Raw genomic sequence first — 15,523 nt, 5'->3', positions numbered from 1 at the left:
GCTGGGTCATATGGTAGTTCTGTTTTTAGTTTTTTGAGAAATCTCCATACTGTTGTCCATAGTGACTGTACCAGTTTACAATCCCACCAACAGCGTTGGAAGGTTCCCTTTTCTCCATATCCTTGCCAACATTTGTTACTTGTGTTCTTTTTTTTTGTGATAGCCATTCTGACAGGAATGAGGTGATAGCTCACTGTGGCTTTGACTACTTCTACTTCATAAGAATGCTCAAACTACCGCACAGTTGTACTCATCTCACACGCTAGTAAAGTAATGCTCAAAATTCTCCAAGCCAGGCTTCAGCAATACATGAACAGTGAACTCCCTGATGTTCAAGCTGGTTTTAGAAAAGGCAGAGGAACCAGAGATCAAATTGCCAACATCCGCTGGATCAGGGAAAAAGCAAGAGAGTTCCAGAAAAACATCTATTTCTGCTTTATTGACTATGCCAAAGCCTTTGACTGTGTGGGTCACAATAAACTGTGGAAAATTCTGAAAGAGATGGGAATACCAGACCACCTGACCTGCCTCTTGAGAAATCTCTATGCAGGTCAGGGAGCAACAGTTAGAACTGGACATGGAACAACAGACTGGTTCCAAATAGGAAAAGGAGTATGTCAAGGCTGTATATTGTCACCCTGCTTATCAACTTATATGCAGAGCACATCATGAGAAATGCTGGACTGGAAGAAACACAAGGTGGAATCAAGATTGCCGGGAGAAATATCAATAACCTCAGATATGCATATGACACCACCCTTATGGCAGAAAGTGAAGAAGAACTAAAAAGCCTCTTGATGAAAGTAAAAGTGGAGAGTGAAAAAGTTGGCTTAAAGCTCAACATTCAGAAAACGAAGATCATGGTATCTGGTCCCATCACTCCATGGGAAATAGATGGAGAAACAGTGGAAACAGTGTCAGATTTTATTTTTCTGGGCTCCAAAATCACTGCAGATGGTGACTGCAGCCATGAAATTAAAAGACGCTTACTCCTTGGAAGAAAAGTTATGACCAACCTAGACAGCATATTCAAAAGCAGAGACATTACTTTGCGGACTAAGGTCCATCTAGTCAAGGCTATGGTTTTTCCAGTAGTCATGTATGGATGTGAGAGTTGGACTGTGAAGAAGGCTGAGCGCCAAAGAATTGATGCTTTTGAACTGTGGTTTTGGAGAAGACTCTTGAGAGTCCCTTGGACTGCAAGGAGATCCAACCAGTCCATTCTGAAGGAGATGAACCCTGGGATTTCTTTGGAAGGAATGATGCTCAAGCTGAAGCTCCAGTACTTTGGCCACCTCATGCAAAGAGTTGATTCATTGGAAAAGACTTTGATGCTGGGAGGAATTGGGGGCAGGAGGAGAAGGGGATGACAGAGGATGAGTTGGCTGGATGGCATCACTGACTCGATGGACATGAGTCTGAGTGAACTCCGGGAGTTGGTGATGGACAGGGAGGCCTGGCGTGCTGCGATTCATGGGATCGCAAAGAGTCGGACATGACTGAGCGACTGAACTGAACTGAAGTTGGAATACTTTTTTTTTTCCCTAGGCATTATAATCCCGGGCAGGGGGCTGTGCCTCCTACTGTTGTTTGGGCACCTCATCAGAGGAACTGGGAGTAAGAGTCAAAGGCATATGATAGTCAGCGTAGCCCTAGAATCCCCAGGTTTTCATTTTAGAAAAATCTTCAAGCATGTGTTATAAATCTGACTGAATGCAAAGTATCTACTAATTTGACATCTGTTGTTTTCCCTCTGTGAAAAAATTCAGTTTTATTGTAAATGTTTTTTACAGTAGCATTTTTCAGTTCATAGTGAAAATACTATAAAAATTTTTTGAGCAAAGTTGTCATATTTGATTGACTTATGCAGTGTTGAAAACTGACAGTGAAATGTATAATGTGTAATATAAAATATCTTCAAGTGATGCAGATGGACATGAGAGACTTATTTTCAGTCTTATAAGTTTAACAATGTGCTTCAAATTTTGGTATTTGAAAATGACTAATCAATACTGTAAAATAGTTGTGTGCAATTCCTTTTGTTACGCTTTACAAACAACTGAAAGTCTAGAAAATATTTCATATTTTAATTGTCATTGTAATATGTGAAAGATTACTTTTGTGATAATCTTAATATACAGTATTAAAGATAAGCTATAATCTACTTTTCTGAGTTAGGCGATATCAAATTTAGTGAGTTATTTGTGTATATTAAGTTAAAATTGGGTAATTTTGAAAATTATAGTGTATTGCAGCATACCTTAATTGACTATACAAACAGTAAATATTACATATGCACCAATAAGATTATACTTATGATTATTTCAGAATGAATTTATTCTGTGATTTATATGATTATAATTGTATGTCTTTTCTTAAATTGGGCATAAACATTTACATGTTTTTGTGCTTCTAGGCATGAAGGAACTGACTCTCCACCAGACCTAGGAGATGTCGTCGTTGTTTTAAACAGCTTCAAAAGCAAAATACTGGAAGTACAAGTGTGTGAGGCCAAAACACTTCATAGACTTTGTTCATAATATTAAGAATTATCTTTTTTGTTCTCAATTAATTTTTATTTTACAAATAATTTCACAGTTTTACTACCTAAAATGTCATATTGAAATTCTGGCAATGGAAGGAGGAAGAGAATTGAATCACGAAGGGAAAGCAGCACACTTAAACATAGAAGAAAAGAATTTTTTAAGTTATGATGTATCTACTATATTTGCAGCCAAATAATGTTATAAACTGTACTTCACTGGTGCCTTAGCAGTAAAGAATCTGCCTGAGATGCAGGAGACGTGGGTTTAATCCTTGTGTCAGGAAGATCCCCTGGAGGAGGGCATGGCAACCCACTCCAGTATTCTTTCCTGTTGTATCCCACAAACAGAGGAGCCTGGCGGGCTACAGTCCATGGGGTCACAAAGAGTCAGATATAACTGAAGCAAGTGAGCATGATATTATAAATTAGGCTTTGGAGATGAGATTAGGAATACATGTTGAAAAGCTATCCATTTCAACAGGAAAAACAAAGTGATTTTTCTTTCCAGAAACAAAAACCAGCAAAATTTTTAATGATGGCAGCATTAGTTCTTTTGGATGAACCTACCTACTTAATACTTGAAATCAGTAAAAAACAAAAAATTGTTGGGTGAAATATTTATTAACATTTTAAAAGCAATGAGGAGCTGACAGTAATGTTAACAAGGAAATACAAAACCAAAATTAAACAGAAAATGAGAGCCTAGTGAAATGAGCAAGCACAGAAGCTTCTTATAACCCAAGAAAGCTGCTGTTGCCCTCGAACATTTGTCCATTCTGGTTCACTTGAACTATCGCTGTGATTTAATTTGCAAGGTGATAGGAACAGAAATTGAAACCCTTGACCCTTACAAAGTGGGTAATCTATTAGAAGATGCCCTATGGTATAAGCTGGCTATAGCTTCAGGGGAAGGATGAACCATAGTAAAGCATACCACACAGTCTTTTAGCCAAAATTAATAGCATCTAAATAATGGCGAAGGACAGGGAAGCCTGGCACACTGCAGCCCATGGGGTTACAAAGAGTCAGATATGACTTAGCAACAACAATGTGTTATTGTTTGAATAACTACAACAAAGCAATCAAGGGAACCCTGAACCTTGAATTTGTACTAAAATGGTTCTAGATAGATAAGGTTTTACAGGCATCTGACAGAAATATCCATATATCTCTGGAATAAGACTACTATATCCAAATATACAAAACCAGCAGAAACAGTAGTAACAGAAAGCAGATATACAAATGCTCCGTATGTCAGTGTTATTGACAGAGACACTGAAACAACTATGCCTACAGTGTTTAAAGATATAAAAGACAAGCATGAAAACAATTGCAGGGAATAAAAAACTATAAAAAGTGCATATCTGATTTTTTTTAAAGTAGAAATTCTAAAACTGAGCAATACAATGACAAGAGAATTCAGTTTTTGGCTTTAACAGGCCTCAAGAGATAGTGAGTTGGAAGACAGACCAAAAGAAGTATCCCATATGCAACAGAGACATGGAAAAAGAGGAATATACAACAGAGAGTATATAAAAGGCATAGAGAATAGAGTGTGAAATCTAAGACACCAGGGTTACATTTAAACCTGGCTCTGCCACTCACTTGCTGGACAGATTGCTTAAACTCTTTCTATCTCATTTTTCTTATCTATAATACAGAGTTAATAATGGAATCCTCCTTATATGTCTGCCATAAGGGTAAGGTAATTAAGCTTTACAAAATACTTTTGAGTATTAAAAAAAATCCATTTAAGTGGAGTTCAAGAAGGTGATGAAAGACAGAATGAGGTATAGGTATTATTTGAAGCATAATAGTAGGCAACCAGAACCCTTAACTTATATACTACATAGATCTTAAACTACCAAATTAATCAAAATTTGCCTTGCATCCCACATAATAACCTGTTCTTTATCACCTCTGCTCTTTATCCTTGATCAGTGTATTCATGTTGTTTACACTCACCTTTGATACTGTGTTTCCTGTATTGACCTTGGCTTCTTTTCTCAGGAGCAGAAACTTACATTCTGGCCTTGGTACATTTCCTTCTAATCATTTCAGATGAAAACCCCATAAACTCAGAGCAGCTGCTTAAGTTACAAAGTTAACCCAAGCCCTTTAAGACCAGCATTCCAGCTAGTATTATCCTAGCCCTATAAACAGGAAAGGAAAATATTATTTCTGCTGGGAGACTTGAGGTGTTTTAAATTTGAGGAATTTTGACCATTGAAAATTATTAAGTTTTCTTTTTGATGAGCTGGATTTTTTCACTCTCCATATTGGCTCTAATGCCATGCCTGAAGCATACGTTCTACAGCCTAACCATACCTAGGTCCTTCACTTGTTTTTTAATAACAGTTCTATCTGTTCACCTTCCGTGTTTCCAAATTACACAAAAGGATGGGGGAAAGGGAAGAGAAAAGATAAAACAACATAAAGGGTCAGCGCATGAATTCCAGTAGCTCACCAGTAGGAATTCCAGGAAGGAAGGACAGAAAATGGAGGTGGGAAAGTATCACACAGGTAAAGAGAGGCAAACACATTCACATCAAGGGCTCCACAGATCAGAATCAGTGAGAAATGGCCCACACAAGAGCCTAGAAACTACCAAAGAAAAAAGATGAGTCACTTCGATGACCTTAGAATGACTCTAACAGTAGCATCTGATGTTTTATTTTTCAAGACAACAAAACAAAGACTTCAGTGTTTTGAGGAGAATTATTTTGAACCTGGGATTCTTTAGTCAAATATTCTCTGAAGGGTGAAGATTTAGAAAAATTACCTTTCACATCTGTTCTTGAAGGTGTTTGCCATCACAAACAGAATAAAGAACAAGAAAGGAAAATGGGTATTTCAAGAAATGATGAAATTAATGTGAAAACCAAGGCAAAGAATGCTTGAAAGAGGCAGTTCATTGTTAAGCCCCAAGAAAAATGTCTTCAAGAAGATAGGAATTCCAGACAATGAATAATAAACTGGAAAATATTAGGTATATGATAAGAAATATCTTTCCACAAGAAAAATACAATAAAATTCCAAGAAAAAAAAACTTATCTACTGATGTGAGAAAGCAGAATCCACGTGAGCCATGAAGAGTATGGTGGTCATACCATTGTAACTGGAAGAAATGTAGTAACCTTTGAGACTCAATTGAGCAGTATTTACAGTGTCACAATATGTACATTTTATTGATTTTTCAAGTTGTAGAATAAACAATGCAAAAGATAGTTATATTGACCAAGGTAAATGTAAATTTTATCCATATTTACAATGCTAAATTAAAGGTTTAGCTAATGTAAGGTGAGACAAAGGGAAAAGGTAGAGATGCTAGTATCCATATCATAGGATATGTGCAAGAGAAAGTGTTGAATTTGTTGGAATAAAAAATATAGATTTAAGGATTACTTAAAGTTACAAAAATACTCAGTAGAAAAACTAATGATAGAGATAGTATTACTAGAACCTCCAGACAAAGAGGGGAAGTGAAGAGTGATACAAGTAAGCTACTCATCTTTTTGTTACAAAGAACGAATAATGTCTAAACTCTGTGAATCAGATATACAGTAGATGACATCTACAGTTGATAAATCAGTAAGTACAAGTGTAAGCACATTATTGAGCAGTGTGGAGGTTATTACAGAAGAACTGAAAACGAGGCTGAACTGATGGTTGAAACCAGACTGTGTCTATCAAGTACTAAGATCTTTTTTGGCTTCATTTACTGTAGCTATTTAGGGCTTCCCTGGTGGCTCAGTTGATAAAGAATCCACCTGCAATGCAGGAAACCCAGGATCGATCCCTGGGTGGGGAAGATCCCATGGACAGAAGAGCCTGGTGGACTACTGTCCAAGGAGTCACAAAGACAGACATGACTTAGTGACTAAACCACATCTTAGATTTACAAGGGTCACCTGCCCAAGATATTTCTATCCATGCAGCATAATATTTAAATCTATAAAATTCTAAGGTTTTTCTTTACCGTGCTATCTAGGTATAAAATTCTAAAGTTTTTCTTTACTGTGCTATCTAGGTACGGAAAAAGCCAGATAAAATCAAGGAGGATATCCTTTCCGATAAAGGTGAAAAGAAGAAAGGAATGTGGGATTCCATTAAAAGGTAGTTGCTAATGGATGTTTTAACGTTAACTATAGACTTATCAAGAGTCTAGTGTGTGGAAGCCCTCCACACGGTAAACATTTAAGTTAAGCACAGATCTTCTCTAGAAAGGATAAGACAAATACATAAATGTTACTTATACAGGATAGGAAACGAACTGTGAGACAGATCAACACAAAGAGCTATTCAAACCAGAAGAGAGAAGGAACCTCAGAAAAAACTGTGGAGGAGTGCATGGCTAAGATACATTCTAAAGGATGGACAGAGAGAGAAGGTACCTGGTTACCTGAAGTCAGAAAGATTGGGTGTGTTTCTCACAGAGCAGGAAGTAGCCCAGGTTAGCTGAGATGTTAAATATTACGGGAAATATTGTTAGGTTGGGACCTGTATTAATCAGAAAAGGAATGTATCTGCTCACACATCTAAAGAGTTTAGGAACAGAGCTGACTTTAAGCATTCAGGTGATGTGGCCCAGAAACTCTTTCTCCAACACATAGTTCTGTTATCTGTGCTGCCTTCACTTTCAGACAAATGTTTACAAGAAAGAGCTTGCCCAGTTTAGGCCTCTTTTTCTGTAAGTTGCCTTCTTATTTGATGAGAAGAATGATGTTACTGTCCCAGTATGTTGTTGAACTGGTTCCTGATCGAGAAAGTCTCAAACTCACTCCTTTTGAAATGAGTTCTGTGTAGACTTGTTTAGAATCTGGGCATTTTAAAGAGTATCTGTTCATGAGCTTCCATTGAAACCAGAGGTAGAGACAGAAAGGAATAAAGATATTGTTAAACTATGGCGTAGCCACTTACTGTGCAGAAGGGATACCAAAACAAAGCACTGCTTTGTTGGAGAGAAGATAAATCTTGGGGGATGGTGACTCTTCCAGATACATAAATGTATGTTAGAGTGCTTTCACTTTTATATCTTAGTTTTAATCCTAACTTCAAGTGATTTTTTTCTTCCCCTTCCTGAATCAACTGTATTTTTCTTGGTTGGGGGTTTACAGTGAGAAAAGATTTCAAAAATACCTCTGTCGTAATAAAAGCCTCAATACATTGCATGTGGCCATGGCATGCTGCAACTCATTCTGTGCTCTTAAGATAACTTTTGTAACTAACAAAGATTCAAAAGTATTATCTCATTAACCTACAATATAATTGCATTCTGTGTTGTCCATTTTTTAAAAATCATAAAATTTCAAATTATATTGTCACATTTAAATATAAATCATAATTTTTAGGGTAAGTACTTATTTACAGTGTACTAACCAATCATTTTGTGCAAAGCATTCCTGTTTTTTATCTCTTATCAAATTCAGTACTTTATTTAGGTATGTCAAGTGTGCAGATGTGTATTAAGAAACTAATGATCAGTAGTTTTTTTTTTGTTCCAAGTTTCACAAGGAGCCTGCATAACCAAGAAGATAATAAAGAAAAAGATGTTCTAAACATTTTTTCAGTTGCTTCTGGCCATTTATATGAACGCTTTTTAAGGTAGGTACTTTTTTAATCTAATGTTTTGGAAAGGAATACACTTACATGGTCTGAAAATAATTTTTAAAGCTTAAAAGAATGAAATAAATTACAGTGAAAAAAATCTCCCACTTCTGTTCCCTTGATCACCAATTCACTTTCTCACAGGAAACCAATGTTATTATTTTCATACCTGCCAAAGATATGCAGATGACACCACTCTTACGGCAGAAAGTGAAGAGGAACTAAAAAGCCTCTTGATGAAAGTGAAAGTGGAGAGTGAAAAAGTTGGCTTAAAGCTCAACATTCAGAAAACGAAGATCATGGCATCCGGTCCCATCACTTCATGGGAAATAGATGGAGAAACAGTGGAAACAGTGTCAGACTTTATTTTGGGGGCTCTAAAATCACTGCAGATGGTGACTGCAGCCATGAAATTAAAAGACGCTTACTCTTTGGAAGAAAAGTTATGACCAACCTAGATAGCATATTCAAAAGCAGAGATGTTACCTTGCCAACTAAGGTCCGTCTAGTCAAGGCTATGGTTTTTCCAGTGGTCATGTATGGATGTGAGAGTTGGACTGTGAAGAAGGCTGAGCACCAAAGAATTGATGCTTTTGAACTGTGGTGTTGGAGAAGACTCTTGAGAGTCCCTTGGACTTCAAGGAGGTCCAACCAGTCCATCCTAAAGGAGATCAGTCCTGGGTGTTCTTTGGAAGGACTGATGCTGAAGCTGAAACTCCAGTACTTTGGCCACCTCATGCAAAGAGTTGATTCATTGGAAAAGACTCTGATGCTGGGAGGGATTGGGGGCAGGAGGAGAAGGGGGTGACAGAGGATGAGATGGCTGGATGGCATCACCAACTCAATGGACATGAGTTTTGGTGAACTCCGGGAGTTGGTGATGGACAGGGAGGCCTGGCGTGCTGTGATTCATGGGGTTGCAAAGAGTTGGACACGACTGAGCGACTGAACTAAACTAAACTGAAAGATATGTATAGATAAGCTCAAATGTATATTTTTTAACTCTTTTACCAAAATAACAACACAGTACATACTGCTTTGCACCTTGCTTTTTTTTTCCTACCTAAGTTTATGAGAGAAGTGTTTTTTCTAAACACAGTGAAATTTTAAGTTTGATTTGAAATGTCAATATTCTTTAAGGACACATTTTGTAGTAAGATGTGAGAGGAAAAAAAGAATATATAGTAAATTTTCTGGTAAAGAAATACCTTGTTTTATAAAAAGGAGGAGGAGTCTGAGAAGAGGGAGCAATATTTACAAACTACAAAGGGCTATTTTTTTAACTATATATATAGAAGTATCATAGAAAATGCCTCCAAAATATTTGAAGATGTTGACATTTTAAGATGGTACTTTAGATAAATCTGTATCTTCTCCAAGCGGAGGTCTAGAATAGCAAAACACATGGCCTTATCCAGTGAATTTATCAAGATAGACAGGCTGTTCAGCCTTCAAGGTTTATATACCTTCTATTAATGACACAGGGCTTCCCCGGTGGCTCAGTCAGTAAAGAATCTGCTGGCAGAGCAGGAGGCACGGGTTCAATCCCTGGTCGGGGAAGATCCCCTAGAGGAGGGCATGGCAACCCACCCCAGTATTCTTGCCTAGGAAATCCCATGGACAGAGGAGCCTGGTGGGCTGTAGTCCATAGGGTTGCAAAGAGTCGGACACGACTGAGATAGTGACAGAGCCAAGATTAGACTTTAATTAAACTAAATAACTGTTTCAGACTTCTTTCTCTTGTCAGCTAGGACAAACAAGCAATCAATTTAGTCTATATCAGGCATATATATATATAGATAGATAGATAAACATATGTATGTGTATCTATATATATACCTATATTATATTATTATACATTACATACTGATGAGCAGCCATAGTATTTGAAGACACTTCACTCTATCTCTGCATAATTCATAGTGAAAAACTAGTTAATATCTTTAACTATTTAAATGCCTTAAGAGAAGTAGGATAAAACCCTATTAATGTGAATTTATTAATGTGAGTTTATTGTTTTATGCAGAATTATGATGCTTTCTGTTTTACGGAACACAAAAACACCAGTGAAGTTCTGGTTTCTTAAAAATTATCTCTCACCAACATTTAAAGTAAGTACCTTAATTTTTTATATAGAGTGGTTAATATTTCAATAGTAAATTATTTATATCATTGCAACATTTATGTAACATTTCTCTTATCAGAATGTGTCTTTTGAAATGTATATTTACTCAAATTATATAATCAATTAAAACTTGGTATTCAATATTTTTTATCTGGCTTAAAAATACTGTGCAGCTTTTATTTAAAGCAGTGATTAAAAGGACAACAGGACATGGTTTATTTTAAAGTAAGCTTAAAATTAGGATTAGTGGATTTTCATGATAAAAGTTGGCAATGAAAAATATGTGCAGCTTGTTAATTTTAAAAATTAGATTTTTGTAATAATTTTACAAAGAAAGGCAAGAACAGTAGTATCCAGAACTTATGAAAACTGTACCATAGGAAATAGTTTGATAGAGCTGAGAAGAGTGAAGGCTCTGGTATAGCATGCAGTGTGTGGTTGCTGTGGTCCTGCGGGCACTACAGTTAGTGTCTGTGGCATTTTATATTTAGAGCGTATTTTCCCTTTACTTCAGTTCAGTTCAGTTCAGTTCAGTCACTCAGTCGTGTCCGACTCTTTGCGACCCCATGAATAGCAGCACGCCAGGCCTCCCTGTCCATCACCAACTCCTGGAGTTCACTCAGACTCACATCCATCGAGTCAGTGATGCCATCCAGCCATCTCATCCTCTGTCGTCCCCTTCTCCTCCTGCCCCCAATCCCTTCCAGCATCAGAGTCTTTTCCAAAGAGTCAGCTCCTCGCATGAGGTGGCCAAAGTACTGGAGTTTCAGCTTTAGCATCATTCCTTCCAAAGAAATCCCAGGGCTGATCTCCCTCAGAATGGACTGGTTGGACCTCCTTGCAGACCAAGGGACCCTCAAGAGTCTTCTCCAATACCACAGTTCAAAAGCATCAATTCTTTGGTGCTCAGCCTTCTTCACAGTCCAACTCTCACATCCATACATGACTACTGGAAAAACCATAGCCTTGACTAGACGGACCTCAGTCGGCAAGGTAATGTCTCTGCTTTTGAATATGCTATCTAGGTTGGTCATAACTTTTCTTCCAAAGAGTAAGCGTCTTTTAATTTCATGGCTGCAGTCACCATCTGCAGTGATTTTGGAGCCCCTCAAAATAAAGTCTGACACTGTTTCCACTCTTTCCCCATCTATTTCCCATGGAGTGATGGGACCAGATGCCATGATCTTCGTTTTCTGAATGTTGAGCTTTAAGCCAATTTTTTCACTCTCCACTTTCACTTTCATCAAGAGGCTTTTTAGTTCTTCTTCACTTTCTGCCATAAGGATGGTGTCATCTGCATATCTGAGGTTATTGATATTTCTCCCAGCAATCTTGATTCCACCTTGTGTTTCTTCCAGCCCAGCGTTTCTCATGATGTACTCTGCATATAAGCTAAATAAGCAGGGTGACAGTATACAGCCTTGACATACTCCTTTTCCTATTTGGAACCAGTCTGCTGTTCCATGTCCAGTTCTAACTGTTGCTTCCTGACCTGCATACAGATTTCTCAAGAGGCAGGTCAGGTGGTCTGGTATTCCCATCTCTTTCTGAATTTTCCACAGTTTATTGTGACCCACACAGTCAAAGGCTTTGGCATAGTCAATAAAGCAGAAATAGATGTTTTTCTGGAGCTCCCTTGCTTCTTCCATGATCCAGCGGATGTTGGCAATTTGATCTCTGGTTCCTCTGCCTTTTCTAAAACCAGCTTGAACATCAGGAATTTCATGGTTCATGTACTGTTGAAGCCTGGCTTGGAGAATTATGAGCATTACTTTACTAGCATGTGAGATGAGTGCAGTTGTGCAGTAGTTTGAGCATTCTTTCGCATTGCCTTTCTTTGGAATTGGAATGAAAACGGACCTTTTCCAGTCCTGTGGCCACTGCTGAGTTTTCCAAATTTGCTTGCATATTGAGTGCAGCACTTTGGCAGCATCATCTTTCAGGATTTGAAATAGCTCAACTGGAATGCCATCACCTCCACCACCTTTGTTCATAGTGATGCTTTCTACGGCCCACTTGAGTTCACATTCCAGAATGTCTGGCTCTAAATGAGTGATCACACCATCGTGATTATCCAGGTCATGAAGATCTTTTTTGTACAGTTCTTCCATGTATTCTTGCCACCTCTTCTTAATATCTTCTGATTCTGTTAGGTCCTTACCATTTCTGTCCTTTATCAAGCCCATCTTTGCATGAAATGTTCCCTTGGTATCTCTAATTTTCTTAAAGAGATCTCTAGTCTTTCCCAATCTGTTGTTTTCCTCTATTTCTTTGCACTGATAGCTGAAGAAGGCTTTCTTATCTCTTCTTGCTATTCTTTGGAACTCTGCATTCAGATGCTTATATCTTTCCTTTTCTCCTTTGCTTTTCGCCTCTCTTCTTTTCACAGCTATTTGTAAGGCCTTCCCAGACAGCCATTTTGCTTTTTTGCATTTCTTTTCCATGGGGATGGTCTTGATCCCTGTCTCCTGTACAGTGTCACAAACCTCATTCCATAGTTCATCAGGCACTCTATCAGATCTAGGCCCTTAAATCTATTTCTCACTTCTACTGTATTATCATAAGGGATTTGATTTAGGTCATACCTGAATGGTCTAGCGGTTTTCCCTACTTTCTTCAATTTAAGTCTGAATTTGGTAATAAGGAGTTCATGATCTGAGCCACAGTCAGCTCCTGGTCTTGTTTTTGTTGACTGTATAGACCTTCTCCATCTTTGGCTGCAAAGAATATAATCAATCTGGTTTCGATGTTGACCATCTGGTGATGTCCATGTGTAGAGTCTTCTCTTGTGTTGTTGGAAGAGGGTGTTTGCTATGACCAGTGCATTTTCCTGGCAAAACTCTATCAGTCTTTGCCCTGCTTCATTCCACATTCCAAGGCCAAATTTGCCTGTTACTCCAGGTGTTTCTTGACTTCCTACTTTTGCATTCCAGTCCCCTATAATGAAAAGGACATCTTTTTTGCCCTGTTTCTTCCTATTAATCAGATTCCTGGCAAGGTCTGTTTCAACAGCAGTTAAAGGAGTTCTCTTTCTAGACATAAACCAGTGGTGAAAGCAGAAATAAAAACAGCCAACCATGCTTTTATTCCTTGGTATTGCCAGGTACATTTCTGAGTACTTTACCTGCATTATTCAGTTGCTCTGCATAAAGTGCTCTTCCCGGAAAAACCAAGACTCAGAAGTTACACAGCTGACTTGCACAATTTGGACATATCCAGGACCACCCCTAAGTTCAAGAACCCAGTAGGTCTCACAGAACTCAGAAAAGCAGTTACACTCAGAGTTACATAGTTCTTTACAGCAAAAAGATGCAGATTAAAATCAGCAAAGCAAAGAGAGGCATAGGACAGAATCCAGGGGAGACCAGACCAAGCTTTCCTTTTCCTATCCCAATGGAGTTGTGTGCACAGAGCTTGCATCTCCTAGTAGAACTGCGACAGCATACATGGAGTGTTGCTAATTAAAGAAGCCCATTTAGACCTCGTGTACAGGGTTTTTATTGGAGGTTGTGTTTTTAATCCTTGAAGTAAATAGTCATAAATCTCAGATACTTATATCAAGAATATAATTTATCAGTTTACAACTCATTTTGTGTGTGTGTGTGTGTGTGTTTTAACACCTTTCACATCTTCTGTCTCTCTGGTCAACCAGCATGTGGACATGTGCATGAAGTGTTTGATTCATAGGTGTTCCAAGATCCAGAGGCTTTCTTTTCTAACATTAAGTTTTTCAGGTCAGACATTAGTAGTAAAACTAGAGGAACAGTTAATTAATTAGCCTGCTAATTAATGTAGTGTACCAATTGTTAAAATGTCTTTCAAGGGCTTCCCTGGTGGCTCAGATAGTAAAAAATTTACCTGAAACTCAGGAGACCCAGGTTCAATCCCTGGGTCAGAAAAATCCCCTGGAGAAGGGAATGGCTACCCTCTCCAGTATTCTTGCCTGGAGAATCCCATGGACAAAGAAGCCTGGCAGGCTACACATCCATGGGGCTTCAAAGAGTCAGGCACAACTGAGTGACTAACACTTTTTTTCACTTTTCATGTATACTTATATTTGTCAGCATCATCATATTTCTTATTAATAGATATAAGTTGTAGAAGACAACCATTTAAGACATTTTACCAATTCATTTGTAATGATTTGTAGTAAACTCTAACTTTTAAAATGTTAACATTTTTCTCTGAAACAAAAACTACTTTCTGTTCCTTAAACTTATTCTTTGATTTGTATGTGTGTTTTAGGAAGTGATCCCACACATGGCTGAGGAGTATGGATTCCAATATGAACTGGTCCAGTATAGGTGGCCCCGGTGGCTTCATCAGCAGACAGAGAAACAGCGGATTATTTGGGGTTATAAGATTCTTTTCCTTGATGTCCTTTTCCCTCTTGCAGTGGACAAAATCATTTTTGTTGATGCTGACCAGGTAATAAGATTAACTATTGTTTGTAAGAGTACTTTAACTGTTTTACACTTCTAAGTATAGGACACACTTGATGTTGCTGCAGTTTATTGCTATCTTTGTTGCCATGCTATGTAAACATAAGACATAATTTTGATATATAAGCAAAGTATCTTTTCTAAAGATAATCTGCATTCCAGGGGAAAATCAAAAGTTTTGCCAAAAGTAACAGTTATTCCTTAAGACATGGCAATTTTTCCTCTGAGGTAGTTTGTTGTTTTTGGTTTTTTTTTTGGTACTTAAAAATAAAACAAATACTTATATAAATCATCACAATAAAAGTAGCTACATGAATTCCTGTGGATATGAGCTGAAATTTGTTTAAAGTGAACTGCTTCTTCTTGCTGGAAAAGTTAGCAATTACATACACTCACCTCTCTTTTTTCCCCCTTCAGCAACATTCCTTGGCAATTACCAATAACCAAATCCCATTATTCTGACACTTTAAAAAAGCCTAATTTGGCCAAAAAAAATTATGGTCCTCAGCTTTCAACAGAAATTTTTATGATTTTTAACCTTCCCTCCTTACTTGCCTTTGTAATCATTATGGTAAAAAAAATAATGAGAATAAGTACTTTTAAAATACACAGAATTTTTCTTAAAGCCTTTAAAAATACACAGAATTTCTAAAGCAATAATATGTAAATATAAGTGTTATTTAAGTTAAATGCACAAGTCAGTATATTATTTAGTACTAAAGTATATTTTCAAATCCTATTTTATGATATACTTCTATATTATATCTATGTATTCTAAATTCTGTTATCTTTGTATTGTTTTCC

General features: G+C 37.4%; 1 protein-coding gene across 4 annotated transcripts in view; it reads left to right on the top strand.

The window, feature by feature from the left end:
* Positions 1-15,523, top strand: part of UGGT2 (UDP-glucose glycoprotein glucosyltransferase 2) — a 148,226-nt gene that overhangs the window by 113,843 nt on the left and 18,860 nt on the right. The window contains exons 30-34 of one of the 4 annotated variants that reach the window (XM_069601914.1): positions 2,417-2,501; positions 6,576-6,661; positions 8,051-8,149; positions 10,179-10,263; positions 14,523-14,705. In XM_069601914.1, coding sequence (XP_069458015.1) covers positions 2,417-2,501; positions 6,576-6,661; positions 8,051-8,149; positions 10,179-10,263; positions 14,523-14,705 — 538 coding nt within the window. Of the gene's footprint in view, positions 1-2,416; positions 2,502-6,575; positions 6,662-8,032; positions 8,150-8,296; positions 9,190-10,178; positions 10,264-14,522; positions 14,706-15,523 lie in introns of those variants that run through there. The other 3 variants (XM_069601913.1, XM_069601916.1, XM_069601915.1) reach the window with 3 other exon arrangements.

This window comes from Ovis canadensis, chromosome 10 (genome assembly GCF_042477335.2).
Source record: "Ovis canadensis isolate MfBH-ARS-UI-01 breed Bighorn chromosome 10, ARS-UI_OviCan_v2, whole genome shotgun sequence".
Lineage (NCBI taxonomy): Eukaryota > Metazoa > Chordata > Mammalia > Artiodactyla > Bovidae > Ovis > Ovis canadensis.
This window is presented reverse-complemented; position numbering and strand designations above follow the sequence as displayed.